The 17,592-nt window shown below is 48.7% G+C and overlaps 8 protein-coding genes across 8 annotated transcripts; 5 read left to right on the forward strand and 3 right to left on the reverse strand.

Annotated features, from left to right (window-relative positions):
* Positions 1–373: 373 nt before the first annotated feature.
* F4812DRAFT_467160 (uncharacterized protein) lies at positions 374–838 on the forward strand (the record flags this gene model as incomplete). The annotated part of the gene is made up of 1 exon (XM_047938615.1): positions 374–838. The coding sequence occupies one exon, from the start codon at positions 374–376 to the stop codon at positions 836–838; it is 465 nt and encodes a 154-aa protein (XP_047786886.1).
* An 835-nt stretch (positions 839–1,673) lies between these two features.
* F4812DRAFT_160068 (alpha/beta-hydrolase) lies at positions 1,674–3,899 on the forward strand. Its single transcript, XM_047929806.1, has 2 exons — positions 1,674–2,807; positions 2,903–3,899. Exons 1-2 carry the CDS (start codon positions 1,796–1,798, stop codon positions 3,781–3,783), a joined length of 1,893 nt encoding a protein of 630 aa, XP_047786887.1. The 5' UTR covers positions 1,674–1,795; the 3' UTR covers positions 3,784–3,899.
* A 70-nt stretch (positions 3,900–3,969) lies between these two features.
* F4812DRAFT_467163 (uncharacterized protein) lies at positions 3,970–4,692 on the reverse strand. Its single transcript, XM_047938616.1, has 2 exons — positions 4,249–4,692; positions 3,970–4,180 (listed from the first exon to the last, which is right to left on the reverse strand). The coding sequence occupies exons 1-2, from the start codon at positions 4,612–4,614 to the stop codon at positions 3,995–3,997; spliced, it is 552 nt and encodes a 183-aa protein (XP_047786888.1). The 5' UTR covers positions 4,615–4,692; the 3' UTR covers positions 3,970–3,994.
* Positions 4,693–5,290: 598 nt separating this feature from the next.
* F4812DRAFT_462634 (uncharacterized protein) lies at positions 5,291–6,874 on the reverse strand (the record flags this gene model as incomplete). Its single annotated transcript, XM_047938080.1, has 1 exon — positions 5,291–6,874. One exon carries the CDS (start codon positions 6,872–6,874, stop codon positions 5,291–5,293), a length of 1,584 nt encoding a protein of 527 aa, XP_047786889.1.
* An 827-nt stretch (positions 6,875–7,701) lies between these two features.
* F4812DRAFT_462635 (P-loop containing nucleoside triphosphate hydrolase protein) lies at positions 7,702–9,817 on the forward strand (the record flags this gene model as incomplete). Its single annotated transcript, XM_047938081.1, has 5 exons — positions 7,702–7,791; positions 7,841–7,891; positions 7,942–8,789; positions 8,845–9,155; positions 9,213–9,817. The coding sequence occupies 5 exons, from the start codon at positions 7,702–7,704 to the stop codon at positions 9,815–9,817; spliced, it is 1,905 nt and encodes a 634-aa protein (XP_047786890.1).
* Positions 9,818–10,849: 1,032 nt separating this feature from the next.
* Positions 10,850–13,193, forward strand: F4812DRAFT_160079 (amino acid transporter). Its single transcript, XM_047929807.1, has 4 exons — positions 10,850–11,837; positions 11,999–12,236; positions 12,321–12,718; positions 12,799–13,193. Exons 1-4 carry the CDS (start codon positions 10,978–10,980, stop codon positions 12,941–12,943), a joined length of 1,641 nt encoding a protein of 546 aa, XP_047786891.1. The 5' UTR covers positions 10,850–10,977; the 3' UTR covers positions 12,944–13,193.
* A 181-nt stretch (positions 13,194–13,374) lies between these two features.
* F4812DRAFT_160087 (uncharacterized protein) lies at positions 13,375–14,931 on the forward strand. The gene is made up of 2 exons (XM_047929808.1): positions 13,375–13,936; positions 14,116–14,931. The coding sequence occupies exons 1-2, from the start codon at positions 13,578–13,580 to the stop codon at positions 14,666–14,668; spliced, it is 912 nt and encodes a 303-aa protein (XP_047786892.1). The 5' UTR covers positions 13,375–13,577; the 3' UTR covers positions 14,669–14,931.
* A 72-nt stretch (positions 14,932–15,003) lies between these two features.
* F4812DRAFT_442693 (uroporphyrin-III C-methyltransferase) lies at positions 15,004–17,543 on the reverse strand. The gene is made up of 2 exons (XM_047935325.1): positions 16,847–17,543; positions 15,004–16,766 (listed from the first exon to the last, which is right to left on the reverse strand). Exons 1-2 carry the CDS (start codon positions 17,148–17,150, stop codon positions 15,310–15,312), a joined length of 1,761 nt encoding a protein of 586 aa, XP_047786893.1. The 5' UTR covers positions 17,151–17,543; the 3' UTR covers positions 15,004–15,309.
* Positions 17,544–17,592: the final 49 nt, after the last annotated feature.

Genomic DNA, 17,592 nt, shown 5'->3' on the forward strand with positions numbered 1-17,592 from the left:
AACAGTTCCAGAACATAGGGAAGTTTAAAAGCACATTTTTAATCTGTTGATTCCAACTGAATTGGTGGTATCTAAGTCCAATGGTTAACTATCATCTAGTTGAAGCTTTAGATAGAAATAAAGGCCCACAAAGCTTGACTTCACAAGTACTAGATTCTTTCAATGGGTACCCAAAAGAGATCAACCTGTTCCTTCTAACCTACGCTGTCAAGGATACCCAATACCTTTCGGAATTTATAACAGAAATATGTGCTTCTTCAGTGATGTGTTTAGAACCGAATACCTCTACTTCCTACGAACTGAGCCATCATCTCCGTAGCTGATACCACTACCTACATTGCATAAGTCGAATACGTTGAGAACCAAAGCCATCATGGCAACGAAGCGGCGCATCCCTCTCCCCGATTTACCACCCCATAGAACCAGATGCATGAGTTCTATAAGCATCCAGCCAACAAGCAAAAACGAAGTGCAGTCGTTCCCACAGAAGCGCAAGAGGGGAAGATCAAAGGCGATCACGAGTTGCGAGCGGTGTCGACAAGCGCATATTAAGTGCGTCTCACAGGGCCAAGGAGAGCCCTGTGTTAACTGCGCAAAACGGTCGACGCGAGTCTGTAGCTTTATGCAGCATCTCCCTGGCAAGTCAGATCTCAATTCACCGATGGATCAAAAAAGTCATTCTGCTCAACATCCGGAGGACCACCAATTGCAAACACTAGCAGCTTCCGCCCTGGCTTATATGGAAAAGGGGTTACTTCACTCTAGTGTTGATGCTGCAATATCGCTATCAGTGGCACAGCCCTCAGGGGCATTTTACTCCGTTCATACTGGTGCTTGAATAAATCAGCATCCTATGAAGAAAAAGTGAAGAAAGGGATTATGGATACTTCAGAGACCTCGAGAGGTAAAGTAGAGTGAGAGATAAAAGTGTAACCTGACGAGAAAAGTTGCAAGTTGAAACATGGATGGGATATCAGTTGGCATGATGATTGTGGGCCCCATATCTGGTATATGCCAATGTCATACGGTGTCCTATTACATCGGATTAGACTCTAAGGTATCTTACTGCAGGCTTTGTGAGGATGGCATTATGACTTGTATCGTAATTGGTACTGACTACGATCTTCTTCCCCCCATCTCTCAAGGACCCAAACATGGGCCAAAAACTAGCGCTTCACAGACCACTAGTAGTCTGATGGTCACGACGTGTCAAAAGGAAATGTTTAACAGCTCCCCCGTTAAATATGGCTTGTGCTTAAGCTCGACCAAAAATAATAATAGCAAAGCAGCCACTCAAGTCATTTTCCGAATCAGATCTGAATAGAAACAGCTGGTAGCGAGACTTAGCTTTATGGGTCAAGTTTTTGGCCCCTGTCTGGGTCCTCGAGAGATAAGTGGGAGGAGGGATTGTGGGGTTCGCTGGGGCCCAAAGAGTCGATGTCGTTCCAACACGTGGATAAGGTTTACTCCCCTAGACTAAATAACGTCAGAAGGGTCTTTTGTGTCTTTTTATTTTACAAAAGACCCTTCTGACGTTATTTAGTTTAGGGAAGTATGGGGGCAGTGTTGATTGGGTGCCATGTAGCCTCTGGGTCACCTTAAGGTATGTATCTTGGCTCTAGATATATGCGTTGTCGCTCACTTGCAACTACCTGAGCTACATAAGTTATTATTATTTCTGTCCCAAGATTTCCTTCCCTTGCTTATATACCAAGTGTCTTCTTATATGATCTTTCTCCCAACTTAAACTTGAAAGAGGACTGAAACTTAGCTTTTCTGATCGTATGTATCCAACATGCTACCGGCTTCTCTACGAGAGGCTCTACTAGGCCTAGGATTGGGTCTCTCCCTCGTTACAGATCCGGTAGTTCAGCTCGGTGAAAGTGGCATTTCATACAAAGGAACTACCAGAAACTCTATAGAACACTTCCAAAACATCAAGTTTGCCCATGATGCCTCTGGTGCGCGGCGCTTTGCCCCTCCTGAGCCATATACCCCCCCTGATGGAAGCGAGATCGATGCCACGACACCTGGGCCGGCATGTCCACAGTCCAAACCTGGTATACCGCCCTTTTTTGCGGAGACCCCAGAGATTAGCGAAGACTGTCTGCACCTACGTATCGCAAGACCAGCAGGCACGACGAAAGAGAGCCGTCTCCCTGTGGTTGTATGGCTTCATGGTGGTGGGGTGGTTAAGGGCTCTGCGTATGATCCTCACTTTGACCCCGACAATCTTATAAAGCTCTCAACATCTATCAAAAAGCCGATCATTTATGTTTCACTCAACTATCGCCTGTCTATCTTTGGTTTCGCAAACCTTCCGACTTTACATGACGAGAAATCGCTTAATGTTGGTATGCGAGATCAACGCGCCGGCTTCCAGTGGATAAAGGACAATATCGCTTCGTTCGGCGGCGACCCAGATAATATTACAGCCTTTGGATTGAGTTCTGGTGGAACCTTCATATCGCTTCATGCATTGGCTTATGGAGGCGAGAAGGGTACACCATTCACAAAAGGTTGGGCCATGTCCGGACCGCCTGGTACAGCACTCAATATCACTAGCGATGCAAGTCAAGTACACACGATCGCCGTCGCTAAAGAATTAGGATGTCCTACAGAAGACGGGAGAAATACCTTGAAGTGTTTAAGGGAGATTCCGATGGAGAAGCTTATAGAGACGGCCATGGGCTACTCGAGGGCGAATCATCCTCCGGCCGGACTATTCACATTCATTCCCCTGATTGATGGGGACTTTATACCGGATCGCCATACAGTGCTTTACAAAGCAGGAAGATTCACCAAAGGTAAGATATAAAACCTTCATGTTAATTCGGATTACCTATAACTACCTACCTAAGGTACCTCCCTAACCTAGGTAGAGGTAGCTAACGTCTATTAGATATCCCAATGGTTTTCGGCTGGACCCAAGACGACGGTGCTATGAATGCCGGCCCCGCTGCGTCGTTCCAGAGCGAAGAAGACATCAAAACACCTATCAAGACTTTCGCACATGCACTAACCACTACGGATTATGAGGATCTTTTCTCTTTATATCCCGCGTCCGATTTTGAAGAAGACGTCCGGAACTACGAGGCTTCGAAAGCTGAATCCGATCCCACCGTGTCGGTTCACTTCTTTCGGGCATCGCGCATCTTGCGAGACATCTTGTTCACATGCTCCTCAATTGACTTTGGCTATGAGATGTCTAGGCAATCCAAAGCTCCTAGTTTCTCTGGCGTCCGTCTCTATGACTTGAATCAGAGCATGCTCACTCCTATGTTTAAGAGCGTCGGTATGCCATACATTAGGGTTGCTCACGGCAGCGACACCAATTACATTTTCAACGGGGTTTTCCCCGAAGGTACTATTTCGGAAGAAGACCAGAAACTGTCGCATTCTATCGCTACCGCATTCATCAACTTCGCGTACACTGGCGACCCCACCTCAGCCGACGACGACCATTTCAGCTCTTGGCCAGAGGCATTTCCATATTCTACGAAACTAGATATCTCCACGGACTCGGCTCCATATAGCTTCAACGTGCATGTTATCGGTGGACCTTTAGGGTCTGGATCGTCTCAAGTAGGCGCGGATAGTCCCAATGCAAGGTACGTTGCCGGACAAGGGGACGATGGGTTCCAACAGCCGCTCGTAGACAGCGTCAACTACGCGGAGATGGAAACAAAGAGTTCGCAGATAAGGAAACGAGAGATTGACCGCGAAAGGCTGCTTGAGCGTTGTGCGTTTATCAGCACGCTTTCGGAGAAACTTGGAGTCTAGGTATTGTGAAGAAAGGCAATGTAAATAGGAATTAGGGGGGTTAGAAACAGCTTGGGAATAAAGTTTGGTGCTATCGCACATGATAGAAACGACGATTCTTCCACGCTCACATTAATGCCAATAGTCTTCTAGATACACTGCTCTAAAATACGTAAATTAGAACAGTTCCTGAAACTCATCGCTTCCCCCCTATGCGCTGAAACCCCTCTTCTCACAATATCTCTCTCAACAAATACCTTAGAGGGCCCTGTGCCTTCGCCTCATCTAGAGGGAAGAATTTTTTAGTGGATTTGGTATAATTGCGCAGATCTTCGAGACTCGAAAATAGCTTAACACGCCTGCCTGTTCGTTGACAATCCACAAGATCAACGAGGTTCACATGCACTGCAAGGACTTTCTGGCAACAACATGTTAGCTCATCGTACGGTGCTATCACTAGGTTAGGTACTTATTAGAAGAGCGAACCTGAAGACAATCAGCAACCGTGTCAGGGATTCGTTTAATCCGGAGAACTTGACAAAGCTTCTGCCATGACGACAGTGACGTGCTATCATTACCATATATTCTGCCAAATTCAGAAATCATGGCGTCTCTGAATTGATCGTGAGCTTGGCGCCTCTCGCTACTATCTCTCTCCCATCGGTAATGTTTGCACAACGCTCTGAACTGGCTCCAAAGCGGCTTAGTTTCATTGTGGTGGAATTCAGGATACTGGGCAAAAAACTCCTCCATTGGCTTGGTTTCAGTCTGCAGGAGGCGTATTGCGATCGGGCTAGGCATCTTTAGAGTCTTTCGAATGACAGTATGAGGTCGATATAAACCAAAGATCATTTTCGAATCTGGGTGTATACGAACAATGGCTTTACATGTTGCGATGCTTCGCTGTGGGCATTTCAAAGTGGGCGTTGCATCTCGAGTCATCGTTGTACTACACAAGGAGGCCGTTTGCAATGTACAGTCAAAATCTGATATATGACAATAATATGCGATTCGGTGCGCATGTATCCAATGCATGCGGCGGCCGTGGTGACCCGAGCCAAGCCTCGTATGTAAACGCCATTAGAAGCAGCGACGTCAAAATTACAACGCAAATATTACTCGACAGCATAGCCACACTCGTTTGCATCGAGTAGATCAACAATAGCAGGGCGAATGATCGGAAGGGCACATAGAAAGCCTTGCCGAATACGAATTTATCATATACGTGTACGGTTTGACAGCGTGTCATGATGAAATGGCTGCCTTGGGTACCTACCTGAGATGGAGGGTTTCATTTCGAAACGACAGGAGCCGGCAAGGGAGCTGGTAGAGATCATAGGAGTGAATTGTATTGGTGGTGTGAGCATCTTAATGCAACGTACTACATAGTAGTCAATCTACAGAAAAATACATAGCCTCTATAGACTATGGCTTAATCGAATTCAATAGTAGCAAAGTGATTATGCCCCCTAATCCTCTAAGATGAGCCCTGTCAGCCGTAACTTGCATCCACCACCAACTATTAGAACTACTTAGCGGTGTTGAAATGCTGCTCGCGCTCATGGCGGACAATTTCTTCAACAGCCGACATGTAGCTCTCCTCGCTCTCAACTCGACCGTTAGTGGCCTGTGAAATATCTCGCATTAGTAATTCTTCCGGATTAACCCAAGATGAGCCATTAGATAGTACAATCGAGTGAACTCGAATCCCTGAGGCTTTCAGTCGCCTGCAAGATGCCAACACAGAGCTGCCCCTCGCGCATGATGTATTGCCGTCGCCAATGAGTATCACGAGCTTCTTGCTGTCAGTATTCGTACCCAGAAGAGAAGTAACTTCGTCGAGGCAATAAATATAGTCCTCGGTTCCGCCGGCAGCAATGGAGTTCAGTGCCTGGAATGTTTCTTTGGAAATCGTCTGCGTATGGAGTGTCTGTTGTTTAACATAACCTCCATGGATCACGACCGCAACCTGGGCGTCGCTGTTGTTTGACTTGATAATGTGCAAGACGTCTCTGTAAGTCTGCTTAACTCTATGAATAACTGAAGAGAGACTCCCGCTAATATCGACACCAATGGCAATTTTCTGGGCAAAGGGCTCGGTGGATTTCCTCAGCTCTTCGAGGCTTTGCCGTAGTGTCTGGGATTCTGCCTTCTGACTCTCCCCATATTTCTCCAGAATCTCCCTCTGAATCTTCAGCGAGGTAAGGTCACTTAGCACTAATTGTCGATGCTCGACAGTCTCTTCCCAATCGTCCCGAAGCTTTTTCATTTCCCGCTTGAGGTCCTTAATCTCTGTGCCTTTGGAAGTAAGTCGTTGCTGGAGCTCGCGCTCGCGTGATTCGTGGAGTTCTTTCAGATTGGAAGCAGCAAGACTTAGTTCATCGACATGCTCCTGCATTTTCTCGTGGGAATCTTTCCAAGTTTCGACCTGAGCTCGGGTTGCCTCAAGGTCCAACTCAAGCTGGTGGATGATACCGGCTTGCTGGTCGCGAGCCTTCACAACCTCATCATAAGCTTTTTGAAGTGTGTCTCGACCAGCCGTCGATTCTAGAATGCTTTTGGAAGCTTCATCTAGTTTTGATTCTAGATCTGCAACTCCATCCAGCATATCCTTTTCTCGCTTTTCAAACTCGGCAGCCTGGGAGTTCAACTTCTCGTTTGCATCATGTATTTGGTCGTGGAGCCTTTTGCACTCATGTTCAAGGGCTTCGTTTCTAAGCTTCAGACTAGCCAGCTGGTCTTCTAGACCTGTGATACTCGTTTGCAAAGTCTCGCGCACTTCTTTCTGATCTTTGAGCTGGACTGCCAGCTGTATGTGTTGCATGTTTAGGGCTTTCTCTCTATTTCTGCTTTTGAGCTGCATGCTTCCTGAAGATAATGAACTAGTTGACGCCAGACTGCGTGACGTTGCTGCGTGTTCGAGATGCTTGCGCTGATCCAGGTCTAACTGTACATTAGTTCCTCTCACAGCAGCCGGTTCTTGCGTTGGTGAGTTTAGATCCGTGTCGTTCACCATCTCCGATGCCGCAGTTGTTGCTTTGCTCATGACCATACTCATAGCCATCTTTGCGGAGGCTGCCGGTGGCATACGAGGTCTGCCGTTGTTGGCCATGGCTGCTCCAGTTGACAAGTGTGGACAAAAAAGGTGTGTATGATGTCTAAATTTCAAGATAATGTTTTCCCAAAGTCGGGCATGCAGTAGATTTGAGATATTGATATAGAGACCTAAATATGGAGGCATCCCAGTATATATAATAGGTACCTACATATGGAAACTATCTCTACCTTCTATACTAGCTGAGTTGTAGAAACTCCTCGAGATTAACCTTTGAAGATTCCTTTGTCAATCACCTCAGCAGAGCTGTCTTAAACAGACCCCTATCTCCTAGTAATCGCGCGATCGTTCTCCTCAGCTATTTCGCGTTTCCAAGGTTCCACAACTCCATCAGAACTACTGGATTGTTTTGCAAATGATATGTGACTGTCATTCTAGATGATCCTCGACTTCTTCTAAGCAGAGATGTGACAAAGCAGACTCGGGTTAGGATAGATCAACTCTCATTTATTTGACAAACATTAGTCTATACATTTCTAGGTAGGTACCGACTAGGTCTGCTTAATAACTACAAACAGCGCCCCTGGTCCAGTCGGCTCATGATATTACCTGTGGGCAAAGGAAAGGTTTCCTCCTTGTAAGACAGTTGCAAAATAAACCATAGGTAGAAGATTAGATACCTAGTAGAAAATGTGAACGCATATTATACCCAAATCTCGATTCGTCTAGAGAGAGAACTTTGTGGTAGAATGCTTTCGTTCCTATGTTGGCGTCTGGGGCCTCTATTTAAGAGATTCATGCTCATCCCAATATTTCTTTCATTTCAACATGATCCTATAATCTCATTTTGCCCTAAACTGTGTACATCTTACATTCTGGATACCATGTCTTCATCTCCGAGCAACGAGGATATAAGCCGGGTTATGGCAGAATGTCCCAGTTGCTCCAGAGATACAGCAACTAATTGCTTAGAAGTGAGTCTCTTCATATGCTTTGAATATTGAAATCGCTAATGATCCCTAGATGTGTGAGAACGATGTCGAAAAGGCCATCGAAAAATACAGGTCAATTGAAGTTCGTATTTCTCTATCTACTTGTAGGCATCTTACTCAACTGACATGCAGGAATTCCTTCCACCAGAACCTCAGTCGGACAATGAAAGCCTATTAAGTCATTCGTTTATTGAAAATGATTCACAGGCTGAGACAAATCAACTTGACTCTCCAGAAGTCCAAGAAGATGGAAGCGTGAATGGAGACAACTCATGGATGCCCAGGCTGCCAAGTCTTTCAGTTTCTGGTGCATTTATCCGCCGCGACCCTCCTGATCCTGAGGTCTTTGAGCTCCGGGACCTTCTGGCTGCGATCCAAGCTGGCCGTTTCGACGCCGACCGTGTCCGCAGACACTTAGGACATTATGATAAGAGGAAGCTTCCCGAATATTTGAATGAGGCCGTTGATGGTTATCCAGCCATGTTTTACATCGTATCAACTAACAACGTCGAGATAATCCGCGAGTGGATCAAACACGGCGGCAACCCGCACGCCGTATGGGGACCTAATGCTTTCCCCTTACTTGCTTTCTCGATAATTAAGTCAGGCCAAACGATGCTCAAGGCATCAAATACACTCAAAACCCTCCTGAGGTTCAGCGCAGACCCACATGTTCTCCCTAAGGCCTTCTATGAACCTTACTGCCGAGACTTGCCAGAAGGTGGACCAGTTCAAGAAGAACTTGTCGACATCAATGATGACAACAAGAGATGGTGTACAGAGGAAGTACGGGCACGCCTTTCTGAGACTTTGAATCTCACCCAGCGATATGACCTATACAGAGCCAGCAAGATCAAACCCCGCTCCGGCCGTGAGAAAGAAGTGTTAAATAGACAGGGAGCTGGAGAGGTCCTAGGGCTTCACCAGATGATTGTCGCCCAGTCAGTAGCGACGCGCTGGCTACAGAACAAACTTTTAGTGTAAGTCCGAGCTTCCTTATGCATGCATCTCCTCTAGATGGCTAATAGACATTAGGAATCTAGCTCTTCAAAAGAAAAAGCCGTTCATTGTGGTTTTTGCAGGACCCAGTGGTCACGGCAAAACGGAACTTGCCAAGAAGTTTGGAGAGCTAATGTCGTTGGAGCTAGAAGAAGTCGACTGTACCATATTCGACAAAGACATGGAATTGTTCGGCCCACGTCCAGGAATCCAAGGAAGCGAAGATGGCACAAAGTTGAATAATTTCTTGGCTCGAAAGTCTGGGCAGCGAAGCATCATCTTTATGGACGAGTTTGAAAAGACCAGTGAAGAAATTCATAATACGCTTTTGTTGCCTTTTCAAGATGGTTGGTGATCCTATATGTTCGCATATTTCCCTTTTTAAATGCTAACATGCTTGAAAGGACGTTACGAGGACCGCCGCAATGGGAAGAATATCGACTGTTCCAAGACCATATGGATCCTCGCAACTAACCAGCTCGATGAGCATATACATGCCTACTGTGAAGCCAACGAACAGGTCCTCTTCCATTCAGAAGACCAAGACGCGCAGGACAGGCTGGTGGAAAAATTGTGTCGCCAACTCAGAAAAGAACTTACCGGAAGTTTTGGCGCGCCATTGAGCGGTCGTATTACCGAAATCCTGCCTTTCCTAGTGTTTTCGCCACAGGAAGCAGCCGTAATAGCTCACCGACAACTAATGAACTTGGAAGCCGAAGTTTTACGGCATGTGCATCTGTCCTTAAACAAAGAAGAGGACGTGTATGTTGGAAATATCAACATCAGTATCAAGAATGACGCAACAATATGCACGACCATCACTCGCGACGAGTATGATAAGCAGACCGGTGCTCGAAGTATCAACTTGGCTGTAGAACGCATTGTTCAGGACCCGCTCGTCAGCAAGTATCTGAAGGATGGCGACGAGTTCGACGAGAATCAGCCGACTACATCTTTCATCATTGATGTCGACGTCGACGGGGAGATTGAAGTACGGCTCGTGTCATGATAAGGAGTAGATGAGAGAACAGGAAGAGAAAGAGTTATTCACCGGAAGGACGATCTGTTTATCGAGTAACTGTTCGGTATCAGTGGGGAGTTTAGACGGATTGTTCCGAGTAGGGTATCTAAGCTATAGGCTATAAAGTCGACGTATTTCGTCATATTATTGTCTTTATTATGATTGCAACAAACCACCCCCGATGTGGTTCTAATAGAAGCGCCTAAAGGGGTAATAAAAGTCTAACCAATCAGAGTCTAAGAAATTTGTATTGCCCTGTGTGACAAGCACCGGACTCCGTAAAGCCAAATACCGACCCCGGATGGCCCGGTATCCACCCCCAAATTTCTCGGCTTGTGCTTGAAGATAAGAATGACATTTAGCTAACGAGCAGAAACCTGGATGGATAGGTACCTCCTAACATATACCAGAAGATTACCTACTATGTACCTGTACCTTACCTGTTTACATGGGTATAAGACTCACAACATATCCACTTATACATATGACAAACAGACTTGTCTCTTATATTCATAGGACCAACATTCCAAATTCGTCATTCCAAATTCATACATAAGAACCGCAATTCAAGTTAGGTACATTAGGCACCTAAGATCCTATCATGTCAGCTGGAAGCTCGAGCCCAAAAGATAAGCTTTTTCTAACCCCCCCAAGCCCCAGGCTGAGAGGGTCTCAGTTGATCATTCGGCAAGGGTGGTGCAAACGTCAGGGGAGATGGCGTGCGAGAACATCAACAGGGCTGAGTGGTACAACGAGGTGAAACAGGCAGGATGGCGCAACCCTCTGGATTTAGTGATCAAGAGACTCTTTTGTCAGCAGCTCGGGGTAATTCAGATGGGCGTACGAAGGTGCGATGTTTTTAATTTCCTGTCGTCGCGAAACTTAACCTAATAATAATGGTGGACTTGCAATCCTTCATGTTCGATGAATGTCTACCTAACGTAGGTATCTATCTACTCTGACCTGCAATACTCCGAACCTAAAGATTCCCGCGCCGAAGATCCCTAAATCTCTCTTCGACCGTATATCGTTAATATCGTCGCGGATTCAATAGTAAATAATATTAGGAAAATATGTGTTAGAAACTATTACGCGCCCGTGCGACTTGTACTCCGAGCATTATTATTATAAAGGAACAACCAAAAAATATGTCTACGTCCTACGGCGAGGATAGCCCGTTATTAGGCGCGGACTCGGCATCGATCCGTTCGTCCCCCATCTTCAAGCCCCCGACGGATGACGAAGAGGAGGGGCCTTCCTCACCACCCGAGTTCGGGAACGTCGAAGACGACGTGTTGCCCGAGGAATCCGTCCTGGGGCGAAACATCGACTGGAAGAGCGCGTACATCATCGCGATTTCTAGGGTCATCGGGAGCGGCATCTTCGCAGTCCCGGGGGTCATCCTCTCTTCCGTCGGAAGTGTGGGTCTCTCGCTCCTGGTATGGATTCTGGGCGCCGTCGTCGTAGCCTGCGGCCTGACCGTGTCCCTCGAGTACGGCTGCATGCTGCCGCGGTCCGGCGGCGACAAGGTCTACCTCGAGTTCACGTATCCGTGGCCGCGCTTCTTCGCCTCGACCATGATCGCGGTCCAGGCCGTGCTCTTGGGCTTCACGGCGAGCAACTGCGTCATATTCAGCCAATACGTGCATTTCGTATTTGACGTCGAGGCCCGGGATTTTTCTAAGAAGGCCTTGGCAGTCGGGCTCCTCACCGTCATCACGATTATCCACGGCGTCTGGTACAGGGCCGGTATACGTATTCAGAACTTTCTCGGGTGGATCAAGGTGGGGATTGTGGTATTCATGGTGCTATCGGCCCTCTACGTTGTAGTTTTGAGACCCGAGCAGGAAGATGTGGGCATCAGGCCGACGAAGTTGCAATCATGGGAAGGGCTATGGGACGGGAGTGACTGGAACCTCGGAACTCTTGCGACTTCGTTGTTCAAGGTCTTCTATTCCTACGCTGGTTTGTCTAATTTGAACAATGTCATGAACGAAGTAAAAGATCCGTAAGTCCTCACCCCCCCTTCCCTTTCTCCCAACTATTCGACCTGCGCTTCACATTTCCTAATCGAGCCGGCCGGGGTTCATTGCTTCCGAAATAAGACCATGGGACGAGATCATTTATTTATTAATCACGCAATTGGCTGACTATTATCGATCAATACAGTGTCAGAACCTTGAAGTCGGTCTCGCTGACGGCTCTGGTTACTGCATGTCTCCTCTACCTACTAGCCAACCTCGCTTACTTCGCTGTGGTACCTATCGAGGATATCAAGCGGAGCGGTCAACTAGTTGCAGCCTTATTCTTTGAACGCACATTCGGCCCCAATATTGGTAAGAGGTTTTTGCCGTTGGCCGTTGCGCTTTCAGCAGCAGGTAATGTGATGGTAGTGACATTTTCGACGGTAAGATTTCTGTCTTCATAAGCTTTCGTTTTTCGTAAAGCTTCAAAGTGAAGAGCGCAACTTCTAACATGTACCTAACTATAGGCACGTCTGAACCAAGAAATTGCCAGGGCAGGCTTTTTACCATTCTCCAGATATCTGTCTAGTTCAAAGCCTTTTAACGCACCGTTAGGAGGGCTAATTGTACATTGGATCCCTTCTGTTCTGGTAATTATACTTCCGCCGTCCAGCGAGGTGTACTCCTTCATATTAGAAGTCGAAGGCTACCCGGGACAAATATTTGCTCTTGCAACATCAATAGGACTTATTTGGCTGCGTTATAAGCGGCCGGATTTGAAACGACCGTTCAAAGCCTGGATCCCGGCGGTCATTTTCAGGATCATCCTATGTTTTTCTTTACTAGCCGCCCCCTTTTTCCCTCCGTCTCATCCGAAACCCGGTGGTCTATTCTACGCTACGTACGCCATCGTCGGCGTCGGCATGTAAGTTACAGCGCTCTTAACTTTGCCAACCAATGGCGATATCTTTGATTTTTTCACCGCAGATGCTTACAAATCTGCAGACTTGTATTCGGCGTCCTATACTGGCTCGTATGGACAATCATATTACCCCGACTTGGCGGATATAGTTTGGAAGAGAAACAAGAGGTGCTAGACGACGGGACAGCTATCACTGTGCTAACACGCGTGCCGAATGATGTTGACTAATTGTTTAATACCTCCTGGATGTCTTTTTAAATGACCTATGCTTACTTGATTTCTACTGATGACTCGGGTCCTATTATCTTGCAGATCGGTTACATTGTTAGGCCGAGGCTGTGTAATTCGGCATCATAGTATCATGCGATAATGAGCCCTAGATGGAGGATAACCATAGATATCAAAAGAAAGGAAGGCTATAAACTGGCAATAAATAGAGCTTGAAGTAAATATGCTTAATTAGAAAGCAGAATATGACAAATACAACTCGAAACTAGGTGGGATTTCTAATCAGTGCCATATAACGGAGAGTTTCCATGCAGGGGGGAGGCAATGGTTGTATACTCTGGGCGCATGACGACCTGTCGCGGACGTCCCCTTACTGTCGCAATCTTGCGTGATTGCGGGGAGCTACTGTTCCTTTGCCTCCAAGTGGACGTACACCACAATACCGATACCCATCTGTGAGGTAGCAGCCGACATTCCTAGATAGGTACTTGGAACTTATCTTTGGATAAAGAAGTATATAAGAATCGAGACTTCGCCTCTTAGCTCATTATTTCTCCAGACACAAGTTCACACAAGTATCACCACCTACGCCTCCAACAAAAATACGCGAATAGATAGATACATCACATACATAATGGCCTCCCCAGACGTCCAGCTCCCCGGCTCTGTCCCAGCTTTCTCAGCCTCCGGCGTATCAGCCACGCCCGCGGTTAAGATACCACACGATGTAGACACCGTGCTGAACTACTACAAGGCGCCAGAGGACGGCTCGCCACCGCACCCTAGCTACGTAGACCGGCCAGAGACTTATACCCGACCGGCGGAGCCGCACCAAGTCCACATTACGGACGTGTCTGGCCGGGAAGACGAGTTCACCCTCGACAAGAACGGCTTCCAGTTCTACCGCCACGTAGCCCAGGAGAAGGACTTCCTCGACGACGACCACATCAAGGCGGTTTACTACCCCGAGACCGAGCAGCTGCTCAAGGACGCGTAAGTCGATCGATCCGTCTACGTTGAGTGAATTTATATTACCTATCTACCAACCAACCTACCTACCTACCTACCTACCTAGTGGGTAGATGGATGGAAGGAGATGAAAAAAAAAAAAAAATAAGATATTCTCGGAATTGAAAAGACTCGATGGCTAATATCCCCCACCCCCCCGTCAGCACCGGCGCGTCCAAGATCTTCATCTTCGACCACACGATCCGGCGCAACCCGGCAGACGAGCGCGGTACGGGCGGCGCGGCCGCCAGCCTCCGCGGCCCCGTGAACCGGGTGCACATCGACCAGACGTACACGGCGGCGCTGTCGCGCGTGCCGCACCACCTGCCGGCGGAGGAAGCGTCGGAGCTGCTCAAGGGGCGGGTGCAGATCATCAACGTGTGGCGGCCGATCAAGACGGTGCTGCGGGACCCGCTGGCGGTGGCGGAGGCGGGCTCCGTCGGCGAGGAGGAGCTCGTGCCGATCCCGCTCATCTACCCGAACCGCAAGGGCGAGACGTTCGCCGTCCGCCACGCCCCGGGCCACCGCTGGTTCTACAAGTACGGGCTCACGCCGCAGGAGGTCCTGCTGATCAAGTGCTTCGACTCGAAGACGGACGGCCGCGCTCGCCGCGTCCCGCATACCGCGTTCGTCGACCCTGATGCGGGGCCGGAGGTGCCGAAGCGCGAGAGCATCGAGGTGCGCGCGCTGGTGTTCCATCCCGAGGATAGGGATTAAGTACCTAAGGCAGGTACCTAGGATGCTTGAAGAGGATGTGTATGTACCTTAGGTATGCACGGGCGTCTGAAAGTTATATTACAAGCGGGATGATACATATGCGCGGCGTGTACGTGATAAGGGTAGATTGTCACATTATATAAGAGAGGTACTTGTACGAGACGAGAACAGATTCTTAGAAATACAGCAGTTAGGAATCCATGAAGCTTTCCAACTTAATAAGCGTACGGTGAGGTAGATACCTCTCTTAGGAAGTAGTGAAGCAAATCTTTACACTTATCCCAAGTATATCTCTTTAATTCTATAAGAGCGGTAGAAACCCACCCATAAGCATACCGGATATTTATTAAAAAAAGAATGAAACCAGGGAATTACATGAATCTACTCAGGTAGTTACAGCCTTCGTTGGGTACTTCGAAAAGTCTATTGCAAACACTCGTTATTACAAGAATAAAACCAAAACACATTATTACTTAAAAAACTCCAAAGTGATAAGGTATCATGACACGTCCGAATTCAAACCATATATATATATCTCATCTAAGATATTTTAAAACGCCGCCCATGCCACCCATATTCCGTGTTAAATCCGTTTTTTTTTAAATGTAGAAATAAATAACTTCACCCCTTTACCCACCTTATCACGCACCACCCAGATCCAACCCCTCCAACCCTTCCAGCCCCAAATCCAACCCCCTAAATCCGTCCTCGACACTCCACGCCCGGCCCTTCTCGGGCTTGTTCAGAAACTCGCACGCGCGCCCGACGACCAGCAGTCCGGGGGGCCTGCTGCCTTCCTGCTCGACGGCCTCGACGACGCGGTCCAGCGTCGTCCGTATGACGCGCTGGTCCGGACAGCTCGCGCGTTCGATGACCGCGCAGGGGGTGCTCCGGGGCCAGAGCACGCGGCGGGGAGTTTCGTTTGCGTTTGCGTTTCCGTTTTCGTCCCCGCTCTTTTCCGTCTCCAGGTGTTCCGTCAACTCCTCGACCAGCCCTGCGATACGGTGCAGCGCCATGAGGAACACCACCGTCCTGCTAGGCACGAATTCGGGCGGAGCCGGGGGCTTGCCTTTCTTCCCCGTCCCCGTGCAGATAAGCACTTGGTCCGCGACGTCGCGCTGGGTCGGCGGGATCCCCGCGAACAGGGGCGCGGATAGCGCGGAGGTAACGCCCGGCAGTACCACGACCGGCACCGCCCCTTTATCCCCCAGTCCCAGCCCGTGGCTCCTAAACCGCTCCACCTCTTCGCCTCCCCTCCCGTAGATATACGGATCCCCCTGCTTGAGGCGCAGGACGACTTTCCCCTCCCGCGCGCCCGCGATCGCCATCTCCTCGAGCTCGGCCTGGGCGGCGTCCGCGTTCCCGGGGAACTTGCGCGCGATGTGCACGGGGGTGCGGCGCGGGATCAGATCCAGGACCCCCGAGGGCACCAGCTTGTCCGCGAGCACCAGGTCCGCGCTCCGGATCGCCTTGTGCGTCGCCCGCGTCAGCAGGTCTGGGTGGCCCGGGCCCGAGCCCGCAAGGATGATGCGCCCGCGTTTCTGGGTACCGGCAGCATAATTATTACTATTATTATTACTATTATTGGAAGAAGGAGGAGAAGAGGAAGAAGAAGAAGAGTTGAGATCGTCATAGGATTTTAAGATGTTCGCCACGTCCTCGTCGGTGATAGCCGCAAGCCGTTTCAGCGGCCAGTACTCGCAGATCTGGCCGAGCCAGCGCATGCGTCTGTTCTTCACCGCGTCGACGTCCGCCTCCGTGACGAGCCTGTTGAAGCTCGCCGACTGGTCGACGGAGTCGTCGACGTCCATGTCGTCTCCGTCCGCCAGCGCCATGTGTAGCAGATGGTCCTCCTCCTGTATCTTTCGGCGCACGTCGCCCAGCCGCAGACAGGCGGACCCAAGGTTCGGCGGCAGCGAGGCCGCAACCTCGCGGCGGATCCTGGACGCCAGCTTGCACCCGCGGCCGTTCGTCGTTATGCCGACCTGCAGCGGGCCGTCGACGTGCGTGGATAGCAGGGAGAAGGAGCAGAGGTGCGGCGCGTCGATGACGTTTACGGGGATCCGGTTGCGCTTGCAGAGGGTTGATATGTGTGCGCCTGTATTATTATTATATATACAATCAGCAATACTTTCTTTATGAAGATGTTGACAAGTACCTAAGGTAGGATAGTTGTACTTAAAGGTTCTCGAGGCCCCGATGTCACAAAAACAGCGTCTACTACGTGACCAATCTCCTCTCTTCCCAAGGTAGTAAGATGCTCGTCCCGAAAGACATCTCTTATCCATTTTACTTCCCCATCGTCAACACGTTTTTGCAGCGCATAATACAGCTCTGACGTCTCCGGCGCAATTAAGATCGGCGATGCGCCAGCACTTAGAGATTGCCCACAGCGTGCTGCCGCTAGAGGGTTCGAGCCGATAATTAAGTGGACATGCGATCGGGCGTCCGTTGCCGTCAGCAGGGAGATATGACTGGTCATCGTCGGTATCGGTATAGACCTTTCATATAGACCAGACGTGCGAAGACGAAGTCAAAGTCAAACACCCACTATATCTAATACCAAGAGATAATAACCTTGATTTTGAAGATGCCCTAGTAGAACAACTATGAAAGGATAGGTACCTAAGATAATGAAAGAGAGAAAAAGAAAAAGAAAAAAAAAGGGAGAAAAATCATCACGGAGGGAAGAAGATATAATTACTCATCGTGAGTATATTTTCCCTACGAGAAAACCCTCCCGAGCCAAAATATTTACCTTAGGTACCTGGTAATTTACCTAAGGTTAATATTTCTTAGCTAAGAAGTTATCCGCAACTAGAGGCGATGTCGCCATGGTCTTCCCGCAGCGGATTTCTTTGAAGGGTCTCGACCGATTCCCGGCGTTTTGGGCAATCTGCCAAAAGTTTTAGCGGGTTTGGGGC

Source organism: Daldinia caldariorum (assembly GCF_022478825.1).
Source record: "Daldinia caldariorum strain CBS 122874 unplaced genomic scaffold F4812scaffold_19, whole genome shotgun sequence".
NCBI classification, from domain to species: Eukaryota; Fungi; Ascomycota; class Sordariomycetes; order Xylariales; family Hypoxylaceae; genus Daldinia; species Daldinia caldariorum.